The sequence below is a fragment of the Falco biarmicus genome, chromosome 8 (assembly GCF_023638135.1).
Source record: "Falco biarmicus isolate bFalBia1 chromosome 8, bFalBia1.pri, whole genome shotgun sequence".
In the NCBI taxonomy this organism is placed as follows: domain Eukaryota; kingdom Metazoa; phylum Chordata; class Aves; order Falconiformes; family Falconidae; genus Falco; species Falco biarmicus.
Window position 1 is genome coordinate 56115278 of NC_079295.1, and position 24972 is coordinate 56140249.

Genomic DNA, 24972 nt, shown 5'->3' on the forward strand with positions numbered 1-24972 from the left:
TATCAAGGCCTCAGCTGCAATACTGTTCAAATACTTTTGTTACCACAGTTTTAAAAAGGTGTAGGCAAGCGGCACACAGTCCAGAGCAGACCCAGAACAGTAGTTTTAGAAAGTAAGAGCTGCAAGAAGAGACTGTGTCTACTTAAGCCAGAAAAGGACTAAGGAGACAGTCTCCCGGTATGTAAAAAAATGGATAGCAAAGAGATAGCAATCCTTTTTTATTTTTCCAAGTCAGACTGTTAGGAGAAACTTCTTAAATGGAAAGCGGGGGAACAGGCTAAAGGCTGGATTTTCCTTTATTGGAGACTTTCAAGCATGGGACAACCTGCCAGGGTGTTACTTACAGCACCTTGTCTTGGCACAAAAAAATGGACAGAAAGGTGATATTCAGGACTCCCTCACCCTGAATGATGATGTTCATAGGAATGACCTGCACTCCCCTTGGCTTTCACATTGCTCTCTTACAGCATTTGTTCAATGAACAACCCCAAGCTCTTCTGTACAAATGCCTTATTGTCTCTATTCACTATATATACATAGTGAATATTAGGACATATATAAAAATGCCCTATATTCTATTCAATATATAGAATTCCCTATTCACACAAACACCACTATGCCTGTCAACTATGAAATATGCTACTAGCCCTTCTACACCTTCTGCCAAATTGCAGCTAGAGGTGCTGAACACCCGTTTCTGGCTCCCTGCTGGAGCGCCGACAGAAACATTCTGTCGCAGTGACTCCTGGCAGTTACTTTCAGAGACCACTTGATTCCATGTTTCTCAGCCTGCCTCCGATGTGTTCAGAAAATACTGTACAGAGCTGAACAGAGAATTTCTAACTATGATAATGCTTTCAGTATTAAATCAAAAGATTTACAGCCCCCTAAACAAATTAATTCAATGTCTTTGCTTCTACGACCCAAATCTATTATCTTAGCAAAAAACCTAAATTAGGTTTGAAGAGCTGTTTTACCCAAAAACTTGTTATCTAGTATTGTTTATATTCTTACCGTTTAATTCTTTAGGCACTTGATCCCGTATCAGCTTTTCTATCCTGCTGGCCTTGGCAGACATCGGGCTAACCAGCCTACTAAGACCCAAGTCAGACTTCTTCCCGTTCTGAGCACTGGTTAAACCTGAACACTCATTAAAGGGCGTAGGAATTCCTTTAGCAACCAACACAAATGGAAACAACAAAGGGGAACCAGCTTCCTTACAACTTTTAAATGCAACTTAAATCTTTCCCTGTAACAGATGTTACTTTACACCTCCTGAGCTACTAATGAACTCAAAGCTGTTTTATTACTCACACAAGGAGCCTATTTCTTTCTCTGCACCCAACTTTTTGAATATTTTCTACTTCTAATTTTTGGCCTGATTTCATCACAAACTAGGCTATGCTTTGATACTGTTCCCTTCCTTAACTATGAACTCATGGCTATTCAGCCATCTAACACATTCTTCTGTAATTCCGACTTTCCCTCAGTGCTTTTCCTCACCATTCCACTCACTCAACTGTCTTCAACTTTGGGAGAACAGTCAATCTAAGGAATCAATACTTCAACTATTGTTGGGACTGTCCCCTGCCATGCCCCAAGGATGGGGTCAGCTCACAAGAACCTCTTTCTCAGGCAAGGACCAGCTCTCCCTTCAGCAATTAATTCACTTTTTTTCAGTCACAGTGGGGTGCAAACCAGGGTTGTGTCGCGTGGGCCACGAGGTCTATTCAAGTGAGCAAGTTTTCTCTAAATTTTAAGATGCTGTGAAGTCAGTGCAAGGTGATGAGCAGCGCCTGGGACACTTCGAGCCCAGCTGTGCAGAGCACTGACCTGCAGGTCTCTTGGTCAGGTTGAGGCAGTCTGCGTGGTACACCTTGGGGCAGCCTGGCTTCTTACATGAAACTAGCTGCCCTCCATCCCCACAGCTGAAACACTCGTCCTCTCGCTCCTTCATCACCTCCGCTTGCGACCTGCGCTTCATCTGCGGCCGTCTCTTTAGCTTCTTGGACTTTTCCTCGGTGAGGCTGGGTTGACTCTGCGGGTGAGACAACGTCTGTTAATGCAGGTCTCTGCCCCTTCCATCTGTTCCCTTCCTGCTACAGTGGAGATAACTGCAAACCCTGCAAATAAAAATCCCACTGCCAGCCATACCTGAGACATATCTGAAGCATCTCTACAGTGCTTCTAAATATTTGGCAACCAATTTACTACAGCAAACAGTTCTTTTTGGTTTTGTTTTGTTGTTTTTTGTGTTGTTTTTTTTTAAAAAAGAGCCTGGGAGACCTGCCCCAAAGCCTGATTAAACACAGGATATGTGCAGTTAGCAACAGCAGAATGAGGTGCCAGGGCCTGCCTGGAGTCACTGAGCTAGTGTCACCTCTCACGGACTCTTCAGGTCCTCAGTCAAAGCAGCTGTGTCTCCTTGCACCTATGACTCATAAGGAGTCTCTCCCAGGCCTTCCAGCACTTTTTGGTGTTCCGACTCATCTCTCCATTTTCAGTCTGAATTTATCTGTGATCAGTTTAGACCCATTTATTCTCGTGTCAATGCTGCTCTTTTCTGGTGGAAGTTTCTCTCTCTCTCTGAAGTAACCATTGGGGACACTCTCCTCCTCACAGACCACTTTCACAGTCTGCAGCCTCAATCTTCCTACTGGCTTTTCTCTGCCCCTATTGAGTTTATTTCTCCCAAACATGATTTACAGAATTATACATGCAACTTCAGATGACACCTAACAGGCCGAGCACAAGGATGCCAACACTTCTCCAAAAGAACAGGAAGTCCCTCCTGAACTCCCACCCGCATTTGCCTTTTTTTGCAGCTGTGTTGCAACAGCAGCTGAGTTCTGCGGCTGCTGAATGGCACAACAGCCCACCTCCACCACGACTGCTCATCCATGACCATTTCATGGCAGATTTTTTTCTGCTACTACCCTCAGCGTGTACTCTGGCATACTACATCTCTGACCTCCAGTCCATTCCCAGTTACACTCCCATTATTCCTTTGCAACTGCCCCATCCTCTCCCTCTCCCACATCGTAAAACCAGTTAAATTATCACGCTTTCAACAGCTGTGTTACAGGCAGTAATGAAACAACTGATCCAGAGATTGGCATCTAAATGTTTTAAGCACTCTCTTCTCTGGCCTAAGGCTTCGTCCAACGCCATCCCCCCTTCCCTGCCCCCCCTCCCTTTGCATAAGGTCTCAGACCACTCCTGATCCCCAGCGCCCATCCTCTCCAGGCTAAGCCTGGCATTGCACCAAACACCCAACTACACAAAGATGATGCTATCTGTCCCCAGTCAGTGACTTTATTAAGGCACTATCAGTTTAGTTTAGATAAACAGAAATGAGCTACATTTTATGCTATTTTTCCACGTATCTTCATGTCCTTTTTCACACAGAACATCTCCGTGTGCTGAGACAATGCCTAGGCAATTTTTGCATCCTTTATTCTGCATAAATGTGGGGCACTATTTTCATCACTCTCAAGATTAAAACCAAAACCACCAAAACATTTAAAAACATTTGTTTCCAGACCTACAATTTCAGAATTCCACAGCGGTGGTTATCCAGCTGTTCCACCACCAGGGAGTTACATCTCGATTGTTTCCTTCCCCTTCACATGTGGATATTTCTGTTTTCATTCCATCATCCCCACTGACAATGGAGAGAAGTCAGGCCTTTCTTATCATTGAAAATGCAGGCAGTGAAATCGCTCCACCTAAACTATTCCACCTATCGAAGCGCTTAGCACCTCAGCCATCTAATTACAAAGAGAACAAGAAAAACCTTTCACAGCTAATTTGAATGTCTAAACCAGGTCTATCAGCTGAGCTAAGCCATTCCCACTTGCTCACTGCAGTACAATTGACTCCCAAGCATTCTTCCACATTTCCAGTTAGAAAGGTCACTTTTAAGAGTGAACTTGTGTATAATCAGTTTTGTCTTGCTGTATCTTCAGGAAGCTTAAAAATGCATCTATTGTGGAATGAATTTGAAAAAAAGAAAACCCAAGGTACAGTTTTCTTGGGTATTGTTTCTTATCCCATCTCATCAAGATGGAATGAGTCGCCTCAGGCATCACAATGGAACATTAATGCCAACTAAAGGGCACGTTTCTCCGATTTCCATCATGGAACCTGCAATTTCAGGGCAAAAATGACAGTCAAGCCATGTATAACATAAGAGCAGCACAAAATCAATTGAACTTTAAATCACAACCCAAAAAAAGGACTAAATACATTAGACGTGTAATTCACCTCATCTGTCAACTTCTGAAGACATCAATTTGGTGTGGGTTTTTTTTATTGTAAGTTAATTTTCCTGCAGAACTAAGCTCTTTGGAGAATTCATAAAACCTTCCCTATATATTGACAGGGCTTAACAACTGTGCTGCTGGAGCTTTTAACCCTTAACTCTGGGTAAGCTGCCAGTATCCACATGCCAGGGCACAGGGATTATAGACTTGATTTGGTGAAGCTCTTGAAACAAACCAACAGCTGAGACATAGATTTAGCTGGTGACAGCTGGGAACTCGGCCAACTGCTCCTGTTATTTCCTTTTCCCAGTGAGAATCAGCTCACACAAGGAGGTAATTGAAATCAATTCCTGTTACTCAACATTACAGTTAAAAACCGAAGCTCTCAAAAGTCAGGGAATTCTAAAAGCTAGTGCTTTTTCTACTACAGATATGGCAAATTTCTTATTCCTGTCTGATCTGTAAACTCAGGTTGCTTAATTAAAAGAAGGAAAAAAAACCAGTAACTTTTCTTATTACAGCAAAGATGGTGATGTAGAAGCCTTCTGGCTCTAAAGAAATTCCAGTCTGGAGGAATGCGAGTTTGCTGGCTTTCCATGCATGCTCACAATTTACTCAGGCCTTTACTTTGGCAAATGGGCTGAGCTGTGGTTTCTTGGTTATCCGGTGTTAGGTCTTTCCCATGCCTGTCCTTTGCTCCTCTAGTGCAATGGAAATTGCCATGATAATAAGCAGAAAATTCTGAAAAAAAATCTTTTATTTACTCTTTTGGTGTAAGATACAATTTCCTGTCATTATTTATAGAAACTCTTAACAACTGAGGTCTAAGATCTGCTCTCTTAGAATGAAAACTTGAATATTCAACTCATTTCAAGTGTTCTCATGGCCAGACCAAAAGCAGATTGCCCTTCCTGCAACAAGTGATACATATCTATGCAAAGAGGTGATTTTGAAAAACAAAAGCTTAAAGGAGGCATCATACCTTTGGCCGTACTCCTAGGAAGCCACTGCAGTTTGGGGCACCACATTTACAAACGGTCTTTCCATTTCCCAAACACTCCAGATTGTAGTTGAAAGTCAGCTCAGTCCCTGGCACAAGCAGATCAAAACCAAGCAAGTTGTAATGAACTATGGGGCAGAACCTTACTGCTAAAGTAAAAAGTACTTTTGAAATACAATGCCACAAGTGACTGTCACAACTACAACAATGTTACCAACTATTTATCTCCCCATAGATCTGTGTGGACTGAAAACTCAGTGCAACTCCATGTTCCTACCACATACAACAGCTAAAACGTGTTTAATTCCATTTCTTGGCCCTGTAAATCAGAACTATAATGAAATTTCATTTATAACATGGATGTACATGTTTCGTTATGTAAAATGCTGGTGTTAAGTCTCATGAATGCCTATATGGAAACAAAAATTAGGTATCTTCCCAGGGAGCTACAAACCATCCCCTTTCCTTAGACAAACACTCCCACACTTTTAACTGCAGGTACTGACAGAGTGGGGCTCCTTACCAGCTTTGATATTTACAATTGCGAAGAGCCCGACCCGAGTATCGCCATTCACACACCATTTCTGAGTCTCACAGTTTGGCTGGCAGCAATGGTTCATGAACCGAGCGTAATTGCCCTTTGGCCCAGCGTCAATGATTCGATCCTGGAATTGAGAAAAACAAAACAGAAAAACATATTTAACAAACTGTTGTCTCCTGCTCAAGCCACTGCAGCCCAGGTACCAGTATACCAAGAAAGCATTGATCAGTACTGAAAAGTATGACAGCAGAGGCATCTGGTGATGCTTGCAAAGCACCTGAGTTCCAACATGTGTTTTAGCCGAGCGTCAGTGACAGGTGATGCTGTGTTGCCTGGGCAATCAACAGACACTCAGCCAGCTTCACACACTGATGTCTGGTCGGGGCTGGCAGATCATACAGCAATACAGCCTCCTGCACAACATCATCTTCCTCTTCAAAGGCACATGGGTCCTGAACAGCCAGGGAAGTGCTGCTGCTGCTTTCTGGGAAGTTACTTCTCCCTGCGGTGTCAGTACTGGATAAACACTACACCAGCACACTTCCAAGGCAGCACTGGCGGTTCCAGACCCCAACTTCTGCTTCAAAGAAAAGTATCGGTTCCTATTCCTTGTACAGCAGTGTACAGAAGGAAAATAGGAACAGTATGTAATGTGTGAGGTACGCTTCTGTGCAGCACACTACATTTGTTAGACCATGCTGGAGAGAAGAGGGCAGCTGCAACTTAAGATTTGGTTTTATAATAATGAGGGAGATATTAACACTTGCTTTTGACCCTGCTCCTGCCGATCAGTCAGACAAGGAGAAAAAGATATGGTCAGTGTGATTTCCAGCAAGAACAGGGGACAGCCGGAAAGCAATCATATTGCTATCCTGTCCCACACTTGACGGCTTCTTCCCATGCCTGCTTTCATGGTTTCTTTCTAATTATTCTAAGGCTGAGCGACAAAGTGTGAAAAACAGCTGACAAAACTACTTACCTCTGAAAGCCAGGACCTCATACCAACAGCCTGGCCTCCAGGACTCACTGAGGAGCCTGTGGGTGTAACAAATTCCACCCCTTTACTTAGATCAGCAAGACACGGGATCTCAACTTAAATGAAGGTCTCACTGTGCCTGACACTTGTACATCTGAAGGCCAATGCCTTCTCTGGCACACATCAGTCCAGTTCTGGACTCTCCAGGGTTCAGCTGCTGGGAGGGATCCCGAGGTTGCCAAATTCACGCTGTTACGCCAAAGCAGGATCTACAATACTCGGACAACTGCCCGACCTGTTCTGAATGAACTCCAAAGTTGTTGGTTCAGACTTTCCCCCTAAATCCTAACATCCAGCCTGAAGCTCCTCTAACTGCATGTTACGTCCGTTCTTTTAGTCTCCTCTTCAATGGAAATGCAGGCCAGCTCATCAGCAACTCTTAGTACCTTTTTACTTCCTGGAGAAGACCGCTATCATGCCCTGCTTGCAATCATTTTACTTTTGTCTAGGATCCTGGCAAGAGAAATGCATTCCACATACCTTATCCAGTGTCAACATGTAGAAATTGGTGATGTCATGCTCCTGAGCATAGCGGATTCGGGCTCGGCACTCTTCTTCATCAATTAGCTCCCCAACATACTCATTAACAAATTCACCCTGCCACAGAGAAAACAACAAGCTGATACCCACCTCTGTGCTAAAACTTAACTCCTATTTCCTTTGTGGAAACCTTTTCATAAAAATCTTCTGTGCTTTGCAGCCAGTTTGACCTATAATCTTCAGTGAATCATACATCCATTTCACATGCTCAACAAATAACTTGAAATAAATTAAGCAACAACAGCTATCAGATTATTCTTCGTGCTACAGAAAGAATATTCAAGGACAGCATAAAAGCAAACCAGAAGAACAGCTCTTTGCTGCAAAGCTCAAAGCACTGTGTAACTGCATTCCAGCTGGAAACGGTACCCCTTCGAGGACCAACCACACCGAGCAGCGAGCAGCGTGATGCACCTAGGGCACCTGCTCCTGCAGTGAATCCGTGGAGTTCCCCTGCAGTGAAGTACCGCAGAGACCGTACTTCTACGGTCAAAGGGAATGCCAGCTCTGCTGCAGTGGGGCTAATATGCGCCTCCATTTAACTGAGTTTTGCAGTTTCCAGGCTGTCTGCTGAAAATGAAACATAACAGGCACGTTATGCGTGAATAGCAGAGAGATTCTTTCACCTGTGTCACAGCAGGCAGCAAAGCCTAAACAGGACGGACTCACATTTTTCCTTCTGCTATCAAGCCCTCTCCCATAGCATGGTGTCCCTAGGCCTTTTTCAGACATTCTTCTCCTACTACGCTAATTATCCTCTGTTTCACTTCTCCTCTTTTTTAGCTTTGGGGTTCTTTTTGCTTTTAACATTCTTCCTTCTTTATTCAGCACAGACGTGTGTCCACAGAATTACTATTCTCTGGATTTGAAAAAACATATATATAGAAGTGTTTTAGCTGGAGATAACCGTTTCAGCAATAATAACAGCCATCTCCAGGATATTAACCTTTTGTAAGGCCCAAGCCCTGGTTTCAGTTTCTGATACAAGATTCCCATGCTGGAAAAGCCTGGCTATTCAAGAATGGGGGGGAGGTATAATCATTGTTCCCCATCCGGAAATCCTGAGCACTGTTTTTAGGTCAGTGTTCTGGTGTACTCAAAGCTCATGATCCATACAAGCAGACAGAGCAATCATCTTTCTCACCCTGTGGGACATCAACATGCAAACAATTTTCTTGGTTAGTTGAACCAAAACATTCTTGTCAGGACTGGAAAAGCTAAATTCACCCATTTCTTTCCTAAACAGCATTCTATGGCAAGAAGTCGTCTCCAAATTAGGGAAGTTAGCCGTTACTTCAAATCTGTCAAAACCAATGTTGAGCAAGGGAGAAGTGGCAAGAGAAAATTACGCACAGCAACAGAGCATGTACCTTTCTGATGTCTGTTTTGGCTTGCAAGCCCCAGCCTCGAGCCAGTGTGCGGAAAATTTGTACCTCCGGATACTGCCGCTTGGAGAAGCACTGGTTCTGGCAGCGCTCCCCGGCAGGGCAGACCATGGGGTGGCATTCATAGAGCAACATGCGATTGATGCATTCGGAGTCCAGACCGCACGGGTTTTCATCTGTTGGTTTGCAGTTGCAACGTGGTATCTCAGACAGGTCTGCAGTGAAGATCTGCACCTTACCCACCGGCCGGTTCACCTTGAATGCACATGAAGGACATTAGCTCTTAAGAACAACACAGTTTATCCCGCTAGTCACTTCTATACTCAGTCCTTGCCTACGAGCTGACAGGTTGCAGTGCTAGTTAATTACAGCAAGGGGCTGAAGGACACAGTACAGGGAACACTATATATACAGTTAGAGGGAAGATCTAAGGAGGATGCAGGGCCCCATAGGCACTACCTGGTGCAGTGTGTCTTCTATGACCCTAAAGCGGGGAGAGGCTGCCAAATGTCCCCTTGCCAACACCACTGTGCCTACATCCAGCCCACGTGACCTCTTGTTGGGTGCACACCATACCTGTGACCGACACCAAACCGTCTTCTCTGTGAAACAACACCTTCTCCAGTCTCTTTAAGTGTCAGGTGCTTTTCTAAGGAAAAAGCTACGGGTTTTCCTTACAGCCCTGTTTTTTTGAATCTGTTACCTTCAAGCTGGTTTGTGCGCCCAGCTGTCACTATGAGAACCAGGCTGGCATTCCCATGACAGAGTACAGAGGGTCTACCTAGGCACCAGGCCACTCAACTGTCCTGCAGATGTAAATCAAAGAAAAAACAGAAAAAACAGAGTAGGCTGGGGTTGGAAGGCCCAAAAAGGACCTCAGATTTAAGCCAAGGAGCTCTCTAAAAACCACTCCAGAAGGAAGCAGAGCGTAGCACCAGGTGAAGAAGTGACTGGCATGTCTGTGGCATGAGCAAGGTCCTTTGGTTTTGGTTAAAGGCAGCAAACGCTGAAAGGCAGTCAACAGAGAATCAGGACTTTGAAGAGAGACACTGAAGAAAAGCTCCTCACTGTTCTTTGCCCAGGTGAGCAACACCATCGGCTCCCTTTCCTCTCCCAGAACACGAAAGGAGGGGATCACTTAGCAAAACTATTCCAGCCTGCACATAATTTATCTAGTTCCACCCACAGAGCAAAGCTGCCATGCTGGCAGCCTGCCTGAGGCTGCCCTAGCCCTGATCCTCCTTTTTTTGTTCAAAAGCAAACTCTGCAGAAACCCCTGATTAATCTCTTCAACACAGCCTCTCCTTCATCCTAATACTGCCTCCCACCTTCAACCTTCCTCGTCACTCTTCTGTTCTCTGCTGCTTCCCATCTCTTACTCAGGCTGTTAGTTCATCACCTCATTAAGAGTGATGAGACTCACACGATTAGGTCAGCCCACCGCCAGGCAGACAGAGGTGCCCTTGCTGGCTCTGGCACTGCCACTCCAAGCGACCACAGCGTCTGAGCACGCACACGTGTCCTGCAAGCCTTCCCTACTCTCTGAGGCACTGCTAGTACAAAACCAGCTCCAAAACAGGGCGATGCTTGGACTAGCCACAATCCTGATGTGACGAAGGATCCCAAGTGTATTTTACAGCAGCCTTTCATGTTGGTGCTCCTTGGGATGGACCCCCAGGGTGCTGATCTCCTTCGGCCAGCATGGGAGCGGACACAGCCAGCTCTGGCCATTCCACCCTGAAGTCTTCTCCAGTTCACCGTATGCTCCTGCAAACTGCTCTGCTTTCACAGAGACAAACAACTTGCATACAGACCTCAGAAGAGCTGCCATAGCTAACAACCATGGCCATTATTATTTATATTAAAAGGGTATTTCAAAGGCTCCAAACTGCTTCCAAAGTTCCTTCACGTTGCAGCCAGAGACAGGCTTAAAAATATCTATAATGAGAAACTGTGTTTCCTCCACTGAAGCAGCCTGGCCCACACTGCTGCCACAGCATTCAGTTGTGGTTTTTACACTGTACATATAGTATCTCATGCAGGATATACCTGCCTGCCTAGAAATTCTAGCCAGAAACAAAAAGTGCCAGAAATCATTTAAGCTTTCATAGTTTGCCACATGAAAAAGGGAAGGAGCAGACAGATGCAATGAAAAAAAGAACAGTCCCCGAGTCCCTGGTTTCTGATCAGTCTGGAGCCACATCTCAAGCATATGCACCCACTTGGCCCTAGCTCCCCTCTCAAGTCACCTCCATCCTGTAGAACTTCTACTGTTGCCCCAATTCTACCTCAAAACACAGCCCTAAACATGAAGCGTTCCCCAAGACTCTGCAAAAGGGCCGATATTCCAGCTCATCCATCCGCTTTAGTATTTCTGTCCAGTCACCAACTGATACAGATAAAGATATAAAACAATAGCAGAGATGAAACAAGATACTTCACGCAGCTCTGCTCCACTGCACCCTGACCATCCTCTATCTTGCAGCACCTGGGACACCCACCTTGCCATCAGTAGCATACGGTACACGAGCATACTGTACACTAGCACTAGCTAGCATACTAGCACTCTCCCCTAAGTTCTCAAGGTGGAGAGACACTTCCTTCAGACCACAAAACTGGCAATGAACAGCACTGAGATGTCCAGAGCTGTTCCAGTAAATCAGAGTACCTCCATTACTGGTGTTCAGCTTCCATACAGCTCTGTGCATACAGGAATCCTGTGGAGGATGACTGAAGACGCCAAGAGGACGAAAGTGACTTTCAAATGCAGCAAGATGCCCAACCAGTAGAAATGTTTCTATCTACTTGTAAATCACGTGCACCGAGAGCTCAAGACTTCTGTTCTGCACCTGTCCCCCCACTACCTGCCCTCACCTTGATGTGTTTGTAGGGAGGAGGTTTCTTGTCATTCTTTTTGTCTTCCTGAAGCTGTCTTAGTTCCTTCTGTGCCTTCAACTCTTCAAATCTTACTGCAGCCTCCTGTAGAGCTAAGTGAGAGAACAGGCTGTGTTATGAGGAACTCTCTCTGCTCAGACAGAGCCGGGCTGCCAATGTCCACCCAGTGCTCCCAGTCCTACAAGCAAACCTCCCTGGCCACGTACTTCAGTGGCAGAGAAGTTCACTGTCGGGGGTGAAGAAAAGGCCAATGCAGCAGGACAGTCACAGGAGTTACGGTAAGGGGCCTGCCCATGGGTGATAAAGCATCCAAACTGTCAGCTAGCTTTGCCTGCTTTTGGGAAGAGGTGTCGGGCAGCTGCATTCACAGCTCTCAAGTGCATTTTTCTATACAGATAATGGCTTTATTAGACACATGGAAACTGACAAAGCAGCAACTCACTTGGATTTAGAGCTGCTACATCAGAGCTGGAGAAGCATTCAAGATCTGCACACCCTTCTCCCTCTCTAGGAGTCAGACCAATGAAAATTCTGAGTGCACTGGATGACAGAGAAGCAGCAGCTCATTCTATAAATTTAATTTCACTTTAGCTCTAAGACGACATTTTTCTCTGTTACAAGAATGCTACTTCTCCAAGTGGGAACGAAGAGAAAAAGAACATATACCTCCCTGGATGAAGACAAGTTACCTTTCTTGTATATGCCATCAACGCCCTTCCCCATCTTGTCTTTGCTGCTGACATCACCTTCCATGTAAGGGAACACACGGGCCTGGTGGGTCCAGAGGTAATCCTTGGAGCCAAAGAACAGCACAGGGAACTCACCGATGTCATGTTTCATCTTCTGGATGTTGACAGGAATTGTCCTAGGATGGCAAATCTCAGCTGGCCACCACCTGCAACGCAGGCAAGGACAGGTGAAACCTCTGGCTTCCCCACTTGCAACCACCTGAGAAGTATGCTACTGTATGGAGACACGGGGAAAAAGTGTGTGAGGGCTATCAGCAAGGCTGGTGGGGAGACCAGAGGCTACTGGAGGATGAAAGAACCCATTTTACCAACTGCTACATGCATGCAAAAAAGCCACAGGCTGCTGCACTGTACCCTGCAGAGAGGAGCAGCTTCTCACCTCAATCACCATGAGCACTGCATGAAGAAGACATGGGGGTAAGTCTGTTCTACCTTCACCTACCTGTATCGCCCAACTTTCACCCAGACTACTTCCTTGTAGTGTGGCTTTTTGCCTGCCTTGCAATCATTACAATACCAGCTTCCCTCTGGCATCTCAATGTTTAGACACTCACGGTGAAACGCAGCCGGGCATGACTCACAGCATAAAAGGCTGCCCCCTGCAAAGAAAAGGAGGAGGAATTTATCAGTCACTGTGCAGAAGCCCTGGACTCCACACTTCCAGACAGACACAGCTGGGAAAAGGGCATGATGCTCTTCTGCAAACCCTTTTCAAATGTTGTGCCCTACTCATGCTGCAAAAAGAACCATTCTAAGGATCCAGAAAAAGTCCTAGCCTGAAACTGGACTCAGATGGGGATGAACACGAAGACAGTTTGTTCTCTGCAGTTGTCACTGGCACATTCTGGACAGGCAAAGCTTCTGCCTGCTCTAATGACTTTCTATCAAGGCATTCCTTGGTGACAGGGGACCTAGCACAGACTGTCTCACCTTCCGAGCAGACAAAGCACCAGCTGACGTTGACGTGCTCGTGGTTGCGACAGCCCCTCCGTGCAGTGAAGTGGTTGGGGCAGATGATGCTGTTGGAGGCGAGGACCACGGACCCAGCAGCGAGGCAGAAGTCATTGGAGTGGTATGCAACTGGACACCGCACACAGCGCATCAAGCGACCTAGCACCACAAGATGTCAGGAACAGAGTGAACCTCTAAAGGAGGGTGATTTTTTTTGTTTCCTGCCAAAACTAGCCTAAGCTTAAAATGAGCAAAACAGGTGATATTTGGGAAAGGGTGATTTTTATAGACCGTCCATGACATCACTCACTAGATTCCTATTACACTGTTTAATATACATTAAAAATATATAAAATTATAAATATATTTTATATATGTTTGTATATAACACATACATTTTTATTATTTAGAAGTGAAAAACCTCCTGCATGCTGTGCAGAAAACAGTTCAAGAGTTCACAGACTGGAAATGCTTCCTATCATACACAAATAATTAGTAAATTAGCTCTGACAGTAATCGCAGAGGGTGTGTTCTGAGTGCTTAGCTGCACATAACAAAACCAATCCATGTAGCTTCTGAAAACACCGACACTTGCCTCTTCACTTCATCAAATTTTCCCCTGAAATTCTTGAACAGAGAACTCAGAATTGCCTACAGGCTTAATCTATCCAAGATTTTTGAAAGCTGTTTTCAGCTCCTCACAAGAGACTGTAATAGGGAGAAGAGGTGTGAGGAAAGGGGTAAATTTGACCACCAAGAAGCAGCAGTCAGAGGAACACAACGCTGAGGTTCAGTGGGGAAGCAGTCAGCTAGGGGCTTTAGGCCTGACTGTTGTCCTTACACCAAATATTGATATGGGGCAGGGGGGGAAAGACAACTTTAACACAGTTCCTGAGTATAAAAATAGAGCTGGTCCCATCGTCACTCATCTTAAGACACCAAAGACTTAAAGAAAGGCAGCTTCAGAACCAAACATGCAAGGCAATCACATGAAAGTTTTAAGCTTAATCATATGAGATAAAGGTCAAGGTATTGCTGCAAACAGCTCAAACAAATGTTTGCCTGAGAAGCTCAACCCAAGGGTGTCACTACTACAAGACGAGAATCTGCATTACAAAAACCCAGAGAATTTTAATAATATCATAGTTTTCACTATGCTGCTCTCTATGTTGTTGCCTTGATAGCCAGTGCTGCTAAGCAGACACCATCTGCAGCACTGCCACAGTGAAACGTAGGTAGGAAAAACATGAGGGAGTCTGTACAGCTCCAGAGACTTAATTCAAAAACCCAGAGAGGCATGTGGCATCGTTGGACGTGCAGGCGTCTAAGCATCTGGCCAGAGGAGAACATTTTAGCTGCTATGCCTGACCATCGGGAGTGCTGACAAGCAGCAGCCTCACATACTCACGCACCGACACCACCCCTCCACTCCCCTGAGAGAAGCTGCTCCTCGGCAAATGCTACAGCAAGCCCTGTGGCAAGGACGGGAACCAACAGGAAGATCTAGTGGGCTAGGTAACTGCACAGTGGACGTGAAACAAAATAACTACATCCCCTAGATGATTTCGATACCTTTAGATGCAGAGATGTTTGCTGGGTTAGCAGCATGACAAGTCATGCATATGTGCAGGGAGCATCGGAAGCCCTTGTTCTGCATGACCGTGGGCGGATACTTTTGTATGCATGCTTCGTGGTAATACTTCCCACAGAGGGGCAGCAAACACCGTTTTACATCTTCCCCGCAGCTCTTGCACACAAAGCAGGTATGGACCCCTGGAGAAAGAGCAACAGACATAACACCAGGCACATAAAAGGGCTAAATGAAGACCTGAGCTTCCACTAGGCTGCATATTAGCAGAGCACAACTTCCCAGCCTGCTGTACCTATCCCAAAGCACAGGTCTCTGCAGCAGGCTGTTCTTGCCTGCAGTTGCCATAAAAGTACAAATCAAAAAACCCAACATTATTACAGCTGTGATTTCAGGCTGGGGAAAAATAAGACAGACAAAAATCAACAATCCCACTTAGACATTTCACCCTTTCCAGCCTACTCCAGACTCATCTGTCCCACTATCTCTCTCTCCCTATTCCTAGATACAAAATTTCTCCTTCTCTTTCCCACCAGATCCTGGACGTTCACTTCTTCACATCCCACATGCCCGAATCAACAGTAAGACCAATTAGAATCAACAGCAAGACCAATTAATTAGAAAGTCGTTATCAAACATCAAACCAATAATCAGAGGACCGAGAGCTAGTTAATAGCCCTACTGCAGGCACACTGCTCCAGCAAAAGAAGCGCCAGGTAAGCATGCAGCAAGCAACTCTTGTCCTTCTGCACTCACAAAAGCTGCCGTACCTGTGGAACACTCATTGCAGATGAATTTGCCCTTTGGCATCTCGGAGAGCCCAAGGCACTGCAGGTGGAAAGCACCACAGCACTGCGCCTCACACAGCAATAATTCCCCTGGCTTTTCGCAGATCTACAGGGAAAGAAGCACAATGTCAACTCTGAGTGAACTCCTTTCCCAACTCATCCCAGACAAACAGCAGACACCCCTGTGGAAAAACACTTGTTTTCCTTTTGTCAGTTAATGCAGGCGGTTTGTGCATCATCACTGCCATTTGCCATCCAGTGCCTGCTACCATGCATCAGCCAAAATGAATTCTGCATTGGTTACATCATCCTAACATCTGTGAACTTTAGCAGGAGGAGAAACAATCACAGAGGAAAGATTCAATTCAGAGCACAAGGGGGTTAATCTACAATAAGCACCTTGAGGCTACCTAGGGTAGTCGGGGCACCAGCATGTCCCAGAAGTTACACAAAAATGCTTTATAGTGGTACGGTTTCAAAGAGATCCTTCAAGAACATTACCTGACACACGTTCTCCTTGAGAGCTGCTCCTCCTCCACGCTCCCCCTGCATTTTTTTGGACGAAGGCACTCCATGGTCGTTCTCCGACCCCTCTTCATTACCCTCTTTGGGACTTGCAGCAGTTCCGTGAACCGATGTCTCCCCCTTTTTAAAAAAAAAAATCCAGAATCAGGGCTGTCAGTAGTTCCTCTCCTGACTTGGAAACTACAAATTCAGCCATTGAGCATGTAACAGGTTTCATAATTGGTCTGTGTGTGTTACCCACCCTGGAAAGAACATCCCCCATACAGTTTCACCAAAAGACTTACAAGAAAGGAAAGAGCTCTTAGTTTACTAGATGATTAAAAAATACACAGTACTGAACACAACTATTTCCCTGCGCATAACTCCTCGCTAAGAGTCATGGCTGAGGAAGGAAGGTATGGCCCTGCATAGAAACAAATCAGGTAGGCTGGAATAGTCTGAAGCATCCTGATGTCTGCTTGCACTGGAAATGCAAATGAAAAACTTCACATTATCTTTATTGCAACTGTCACCCAGCAAACGAGCCAGGCTTTTCCCCATGCATTTCTCGGCTTGTCATGACCCATGTTAAATACAGGCAGGTACTCAAGGCCTGTGTTAGTATGAACTAACTGGCCGACACCAAAGCGAACAGTGCAGCAGGGCATTTACACCACCACCCTGCTGGGGCCGGTGAGTCTTTCACAAGCATTTGTCCTGTACAGGTATCACAGCACTGACTGTAACATCTACTGGTGAAAGAGCATCCTGCTGAGATGGGGTTTAAATGGTAACAGTGCAACCGCACCCTCACGGGCCAAGTCAGGGGCCCTGCCATGAGGTTTCCCAAGGTGGAAGGACACCTTCCGATGTGTCCATGGAACCTGCCCAGACACTGTTAGAGGGAAGGAGAGCAGCAGATACCCTAGAGACACTTGTTTCTACAAGATAGTGCTGTCCTGGAGTTGCACGTGGCCCTCACTTTTGTCAGGACAGGCAACTAAAAGCTAAGGACGCCATCCTGCCACCACCAGGCTCTCAGGTACAGTCTAGGCAACACTTCAATAGTCTCACCAGCCCCAGATGCCACTCCAGAGTGGTTTAACCTTAAGGGCCATTAATGAATACTGCACCGAACTGATGCCCTTAGCTAAGTGCTTTGAGGAAGAACATTTAAAGACTCTGCTGTTTTTTAATATCACAGCCCACTGCAGCTGGTTGAGTGCTCTCAGTGTGCAGCTGCCAGTTCCTCCTTGGGTAACCAAGCCATACCCAGTGTATGCCCAGACACAAACTGTACAACTGAAACACCTTGTGAGGAATTCAAACTGCTGGCAGGGACAGCAGCCACCACTCTCATATCCTTAGGCCTGCTTGGCACCAAGTGTCCAGCTAAAGATCACGAGAGGGAGCTTCGAACCACTTTGTGTATGGGAGGAGTGTCAGTCCAAGTTGTGGTGCTTGTAAAGCTTGTAACCTCAAACATTTATTAGTCTGGGCAAACAGACATAAAGATCTCCCAAAGTTTAAAAAAAAACCTGGAGCTGGTATTCTGGTCAGATAACAATGCTTCCTTTGCCTTTTTCTTTTTCTTTATTATTTTTTTATTCCCTCCCCCCATCCCCAAATGCAGCAGTATGCTGCTTTTATTTGGGGACATTTTAAAGCCTATATTTCAAAAACATTTGAGTTCTGTGGAGCAATGACGCACAGGTGCACTGACAGTGTATTAAAGCACACAATACAAAGATGAATAGTATAAATTGCCTTTATTGAGCACAAAAAAAAAATTCAGTCCCAGCTACAAACTACTGCCAGTCCAACACACTATATGGTGTACAGCCTTAGACTATGATCACAATCTCACTAGAAGGCTGGCAGTGATGCAGCCTGCAGGAATACTGATAAGGAGCACATAAACTGCTGCCACCCTACTACACAGCCCTGGCAGAGGGAAGAGAAAGGTCTCTACAGCACTGGTAAAAAAATCATCCAAGAAGACAACGGCCACCTTTGCCTCCATACACAATAGCATCTATTCAAGCTAAGTGCTATGCTATTTCAGCTCCTACAGCTGTATTTCTGCTAGGAATTACGTAGTCTGCTGCAAGGCAGCCCTCTGGCCCAAATACTTGTTTTGGCTCCTGGAATGCTCCAGAAGCAGCACCGGCGACCGGTGCTCCAAGGACTGGTTACAGCTCAGGTCCTCCTATTCCTACATAGGTGCTCCCTCTTCTGCTCAGCTCAGCAGTGACCTCAGGGTTGCAGGGGTCACTGTAACGAAGAACAAGAGCAGGGTTAATCAGCTACTGGTATGGGCAAACAACATCAGCTATTAGCTTCTGCTTCTGCTGGGGCCCCAGTGTTACAGGCACAAAATGAGCTCAGCCCCTCTTATGGTCACTGAGGTCCCTGTCAGGAGGGGCAGGGTGCTGGTGAACAAGCACCACCCATCCTGTCAGTAGTGGCACTAGCTTCCTGCTGTAGCTAAGGTTTCAAGATAGTGTTTTCAAAGCGGGGCGGGGGGGGACGGGACATACGCAGATTTGCTGCAAACAGAGGTATGAGGGATTTAGAACTGATTCATCTTTCCATCCTTCTGGCTGCTGTCTACTAGGACTCCTTGGTTTGCATCCTGATGGCCGTGTTTCACGTGTTAATAGAATGGGAGACTCAAATGAAGCCAGGAGTCATATAACATTAAGCAGCAACTCCCTCTTCAGATCTGAAAGCATTTGCTAGCATCATTGCTACCTTAACAACCGGGCCCACACCGCCCAGTGTGGCACAGCATGCTCAAGCCTTGCTTTTTCAGCCTAAACCCATCCTATTTGGTTCCACAAAGAGCTGGCCAATCTGCACATGTCACAGGCCAGGATCTTAGCCTTATTTTAACCAGTGCTCCCAGAACATCATAGGGAAGGGAATGTCAGAGCTAGGCAGGATGGGCAAAGCCAGATACTTGTGCTTTGTGAAAAGGGAGAAGAGAATCAACGTTCAAGGCCATCACTCAAAAGAACCTGTCACACCATTCCCCCTCCTTTCCCTACCCAGCATGTAGCATGAGCACTGCAAAACTACATACCTCCTACTGAGGGCAGGTCTCTCATCTTGGGTCTTCTTCCAGAGCTATCTCTGCTGCTGTACCTGGCACATCCTCAAAAGCCTGGCCTGTTCTTTGGCACAGCCTGCCCTTGGCTCACAACCCTGCCTTGACAACGATTTCAACAGTATTTTCCATCCCCTTCTCTCAGTCTCTTGCTACCCTGATGTTGTAAACTTGCGTTCCTCACTCCACAGACAGGCAAGAACAGAGAAAGCTGCTTAGTTCAGCCCAGGCAGACCAGCTTTCCTCTGCTGCCTTTTCCTCTGAAAGCAGCTGGATCCAAGGCTTCACTGCGCTGTATCATCAGACTGTCTATTTCTTCTAGCACCATTCAGCACAAAGTGGAGATCCTTGCAAGGTGTATGGAAAGTCACTTAGGGACCAGCATGGTTCACATTCCACATGAAAGCACAATTGCATCTCCACAGCACCCAATACTCACCAGTACCCATGCACTCACCTAAGCCAAAGGGTGAACGCTCTCACCACAGCGGCTCAAGAGACACAATCACAGAGAAATGGGATGCTGGCAAAAGGTGCCAAACATCGCAATTTTTGGCATGGTTTACATACACCTAACCAGGTACTAAACTCAGATGTCTAAAGGCTGGAGGCAGTTAAGACTCCCTGGGCCTCCTCTGCAGGGAATGCTGGATGCAGGATTCAGAGCCATGGCCTAGCTACTTCGCTGCTCTGAATTGCCCCCTCTTCCTTCTAAAAGACTGACAGAGAGTTTGCTGGCTCAGAGCTGAGCCAGTCTCTTAGCGGGTACCTAACAGCAGACAGTGTTAACTTCCCCCCACCCAGCATTGGCAAAGGTATTTGTACAGCCTTCTATGAAACACGAGTCCAGGTGAGCACACTTCAGAAAGAGCACTAACACATCACAGGAAGGCTTGCATGGCCCAGGGGTATTACCCCACTTAACCACCCCCATCAGAAACGCCCTTTTCAAAAAGCAGTAGCAGTAGGGTGGCTGGCACTGCTCAGACAAAGCAGTGTGAGGTTTGTGCTCTCCTGGAAGCTGTGTAACAACAAATAATACAACAATATATGTTTATAATTGGCTCCTGAAATACATACTGACTATCCTGACAGAACAGCCTGCTGCTGAACCTGGGCCACTGGAAGTGAGAGGCGATGGTGAGAGGCCCAGGTGTCCCGCCTCTCCCAGGAAAAGTCTTGCTTCCCCTACACTTGGTGATACCTGGCTCATTCCTAAAAGGCAAAATGTGCTTGTCAGAGATATTTTTATGCCGACTCTACTGGGATGCAGTAGAAGGGAGTTGCCCCAATTATCCCTTTCTGCTGGAGGCTCCTGTGAGCAGTCACAGACAGTCCCCCCCATCCCCTCCAACATGGTGCTTGCTCACCCTGGCGTGCAGGTGCAAGTGGAAGAAGGGTTTGAAGTCCACAGTCTAGTGCTTGTGCTTCGTACTGGTGCGTGAAAGGGCAAGAGACTCCCACCACCACCAGAGAAGACTTTTTACAGCAGTTAGACCTTCTGAGGTGCAAAGCAAGATGCCAGGCAAAACCTTGTTCCATCAGATCAGAACAGCCTCTCTCCAAGAGAATTAGCTGGTAGCAGCTTAAAAACTGAGCCGGAGTTAAGCAGTCATCACGAAATAGCTACTACATCAAGGTGGTATTTTAAGCTTCAACCCCAGCTCATGCAACTACATCAGTGGGACAAACTCCCAACTGACACGCCAGCCAGCCAAAGAGGACCTGGTCCAGGCTCTGCAAAGTACCTTGGGAAACAGCAGACAGGTTACAGGGATGACAGCAGGTAGGAAGACCCAACAGTACCTCAGAGTGTGGAGTCTCCCCCAGCCCTTCCTCATTTCTCTCCTTCTTGGAATGCATTGCAGCAGAGGGATGGCGCTGTCTTTTCCGTTTCCGCTGCTTCTCCAAGAGTTTTTCAGAAGCTGGGATGCAACAGAAAGACCAGTCAAGGAAAATGCAGAAATAATTCCCTTGTTACCAGTGCCACCAGCAAGTTCTACACCCTTTTTGAGAGTTTCAGGCTGGGTGCCACTGTCTTTCAGGGCACAATGGCTGGGGTAATACCAGTCTCCAAGCAGTCTGCCCTCTGTCCTGCAGCTATCAGAAGACCACTGATTCATACTGGTTTAAGCTTCTTTTGCTAGGCTGCTGAACAGTATCACTGACTTTCCTGAGACAGATCCAGCAGAAAAGAAGAAATGCTATCAACACAAAGCTTACATTGCTAATCGAATGCTGACAACTACCTCCTGCCACCACACTGCAACAAAAACTTCCTCATGTCGATCCCAATGCAACAGGAAGGCAGACAGGGAGGGACTACAATGCAGAATCATCCATGGGACAGGGCAGCCACCACTGAGCCTGGTCACAGCATGTCAGCAGGCAAAAGACAGCATATTGGTACAGGACTCGTGCTGGTAAGTTTCCTTCAAGCACCCAGACTATGAATGAGAAGCAAACATCATCTCATGGAAATATGAGCCCACCATCTCCACTTTCCACAGGGAAATCAAAGGCGTAACAGGACCATGGGTAAACAATCTCGGTACCCATTTCTTGCGCCACTGCCTCAGCTGAGGCAAGCACCCTCTGTAGGCCCTCACACACGCACAGCCACAAGCACTGATCCAAACATCAGCAGTCTACCCCCACAGCCCTGCCTTCACTTACCTTCTCCCAGGTCCGAGAAGTGAGCTGGTGAGTAGAGCTCAGAGCTGTCACTCTCCGAAGGGCCAGTACCCTACAAATACACAACAGAGTCAAGTCACCAGATGGAAACCAGAAATGCACGTTCCACAGCCACTCAGAGCCTTTACAAATGACTGCAGTGTGTAACTTACAGATCAGGTAATGAATTCATCGGTGATTAGAGACTTTACAAGAAAATATTTGGGAGGTGTGTGTGACATATCCCATGTGGAAAAATCAGTCTCTGGGCAGGGAGGAATGCTGAGTCTGCTGTGTCTTATGCTCACCAGCATCATTCCACTGTTTTCTGAGCTCTCCCAAAAAGGCTGCTAGCACCCTGTAAGGTGCTGGGAAGAGCGACTCTTCTGGCATCACACTTTTTGGAGCTTAAGATTGAAATACACTGGCCTCTGCACTACTGCAACCATGATAACTGCATTAAGACTGTGCCACACAGAGATAAAAAGGAAAGGATGAAAACTGTTACTAATCAACCTTAGAAACAGTGGCAACAGGTCCAGCACAGGTACCTGAAATAATTCTTTACAAGTTGTTTTTTTTTCCCTAACCCTGTCACTGAATATCGAGTATTTAGTGGAGAAGAGCAGCGTTTTCTTTAAAAATCTGCACCAAGCACTGTATATTACATGTGATACAACTCAAGCCTCCATCCTGCTACAAGCTCTGCACTCAGGTACCATTTGCCAGCTCACTTGGGAAGGTAACAAAGGAAACTACTCAGAGTAAATCTGACAGAAAAGGACAAAGCCTAGGTTCAAGCTCAAGCTACACTGCAGCATAACAGTGACAGAAAGCCTCTGCACAGAATATTTCTACTCACACCTTCCTAGCCAGCATCCAGCTGACTCCTTTTCCATATAAATCAATGAAGAGAAGAGATTTTACAGCCAAAACTACCCAATCCCCATTAGAAGTCGGGAGGGGCAGGGAACACATCTGTATTCAGTAGATTTCTTCATCATAACACAGCAACCAGCACCTTTGGGAAGGGTGGACCTTTGCTGGGCCACAGCCAACAAAAAACCACAGCCCATTGTACCGCGTCTCATACAGCAGGGTCTGCTGTCTAGGCTGGCTTTCAAAAGAGCTAGAAGGGAAATACCTTCTTTTGGGGAGTCCAATCCTTCTTTGGCATAAAGGCAGCATCCAAATCATTGGATTCCAAGAGCTTTTTAGTGGGCTTCCTTTGACGCTTGCTTTCAAAGTTTCCTGCAATGAAACAGGGGTTTTCTTCTCTTCAGTCAGACTAACACCGTTCAGCAAATGTCAGACAACTGTTCAAAACGATCCACTTCACCTTGGTCTTTGGGATGATAAGCTCTTTGGCCAAAGACCCCCATTCGTGTTTCTGTACAACTTCCACAAAAACAGACCTGTCTGCCATGACCTTCAGGCATACCTCTAAGTAATACAAAAATCCACCCACAGAAGAGAGACTATGAAGTCAATGCCAGCAGGTAACATCCTGGCAGTGCGATTCAGATCATAATTTCCCAGCCACTTTGATCTGGCATAGGCCAGTCCTACCACTGACAAATACAGCCCTGCCTCCACTCCCACGTCACTCCCACCAGCACTCATGCTGCACATAATAAACAGGCTAAAGGATACGCTCCCAGTTAAAACTACCAGGGAAAAGACACTCCAGACTAGCTGTAACCTGCACCATTTCCTACTCCAGCTTTTTGCTGGCACTCAGGGAAGTAACAAACTGCTAGACGTAGATGCATCCACATTAATTTTGGCAACAGTATCTACTTAGAAAGACCTGGAAATGATGATGCCATGAGTGCAAGACACTCCACAGAAACAGCCTGCTACCCATCCTACCCTGTTCATTTGCCTGCTATATCAGCCTCAGCTGTGTCCTTCCTGTGACACACCTCTGCCCGCACTGCTTACACATCAGACACCTTATGCAGGGACAACTCAGCAGCATTCTCAAGGCAAGCCTGTACCCACAGCTTAGGCTCCCTGTGCTTCAGCAAGAAGCAGGTTTTCTCAGGAGGGGGAAGAGCTAAGCAATCTCTGCACGCTGGATGTTTGCTTCTACTACTGCACCCTGTACTATTCTCCTGCATCTCCAACCTCAAGTTCACATCCTCTGTTTTTCCTCCTTTAATCGTCTCCAACTTTCCATTTCCATCTGACACCCACAAGCCCCCAAAGGCAATCCCTCCGCTCTCACACATAACTGGCTAACTGACCTCCAAGTGACCATACCTCTCACTCTACTTGGTTTAATTTTTTCACCATAGCCTCCTTACTAGAGGAACAGTGCTACCAGGACTTTCACCTTGGAAATGGCTTTAGACAATACCAGAGAATGAATGTGTTGCAAATTTGTAGACCCTGACACTGACTGCTGGAAAGGGGGAAGGTCCATGAGACCACATTTGTTCTTTGTACACTGTGCCTTACCAAAAGCTAAGGCCCTGGCTTGCTGCTAGTACAAGTCTCTGACAATTTCTACAGATGCTTAGAACCTCTATGAAAAAAAAAAAAAAGTGTTTCTGGAGGGATTTCTGTGCTACAATTCTCCGAGCTCACCAAGAAGCAAAAAGACACCCCACAAGCTATGCAGATTAGACTTTGCATACCAACCTCAGCACAGCAATATTCATCTGAAGGGTTTTAACAGTAGCAAGAGACGTTCAAGCTAAAGGAATGCCCCTGCTTGCAGGCACAGAAGGCCAGGACTCTGAGAAGAAGCTATGACTTCCTTCGTTTGGACAAAGGGGCATTCTGTGCCAGGACACAAGGAGGACCATCACACGCTACAGAAAGCTAATAGTTAAGTGTAATCATCCAGCTCACTGGATCACCCACTGCACCTGCCCTGTCTCCCTTCCCAGCACCAGTAAAGGTCACTGAACGAAGCAAAACAAAAACCACACTAACACATC

General features: G+C 46.2%; 1 protein-coding gene and 1 long non-coding RNA gene across 2 annotated transcripts in view; both read right to left on the minus strand.

Moving 5' to 3' along the window:
• Positions 1–24972, minus strand: part of NSD1 (nuclear receptor binding SET domain protein 1) — a 65974-nt gene that overhangs the window by 11251 nt on the left and 29751 nt on the right. The window contains 15 exon segments of the mRNA XM_056349456.1: positions 1834–2038; positions 5248–5354; positions 5789–5930; positions 7323–7439; positions 8753–9022; positions 11642–11754; positions 12352–12557; positions 12854–13010; positions 13342–13521; positions 14935–15135; positions 15721–15844; positions 16240–16383; positions 21158–21276; positions 22028–22097; positions 23169–23275. Of these exon segments, the coding sequence (XP_056205431.1) occupies positions 1834–2038; positions 5248–5354; positions 5789–5930; positions 7323–7439; positions 8753–9022; positions 11642–11754; positions 12352–12557; positions 12854–13010; positions 13342–13521; positions 14935–15135; positions 15721–15844; positions 16240–16383; positions 21158–21276; positions 22028–22097; positions 23169–23275 (2262 nt within the window).
• On the minus strand, positions 17993–20423 carry LOC130153956 (uncharacterized). Its single transcript, XR_008823551.1, has 2 exons — positions 19328–20423; positions 17993–18516 (listed from the first exon to the last, which is right to left on the minus strand). It is a non-coding gene; the product is annotated as an uncharacterized LOC130153956 (long non-coding RNA).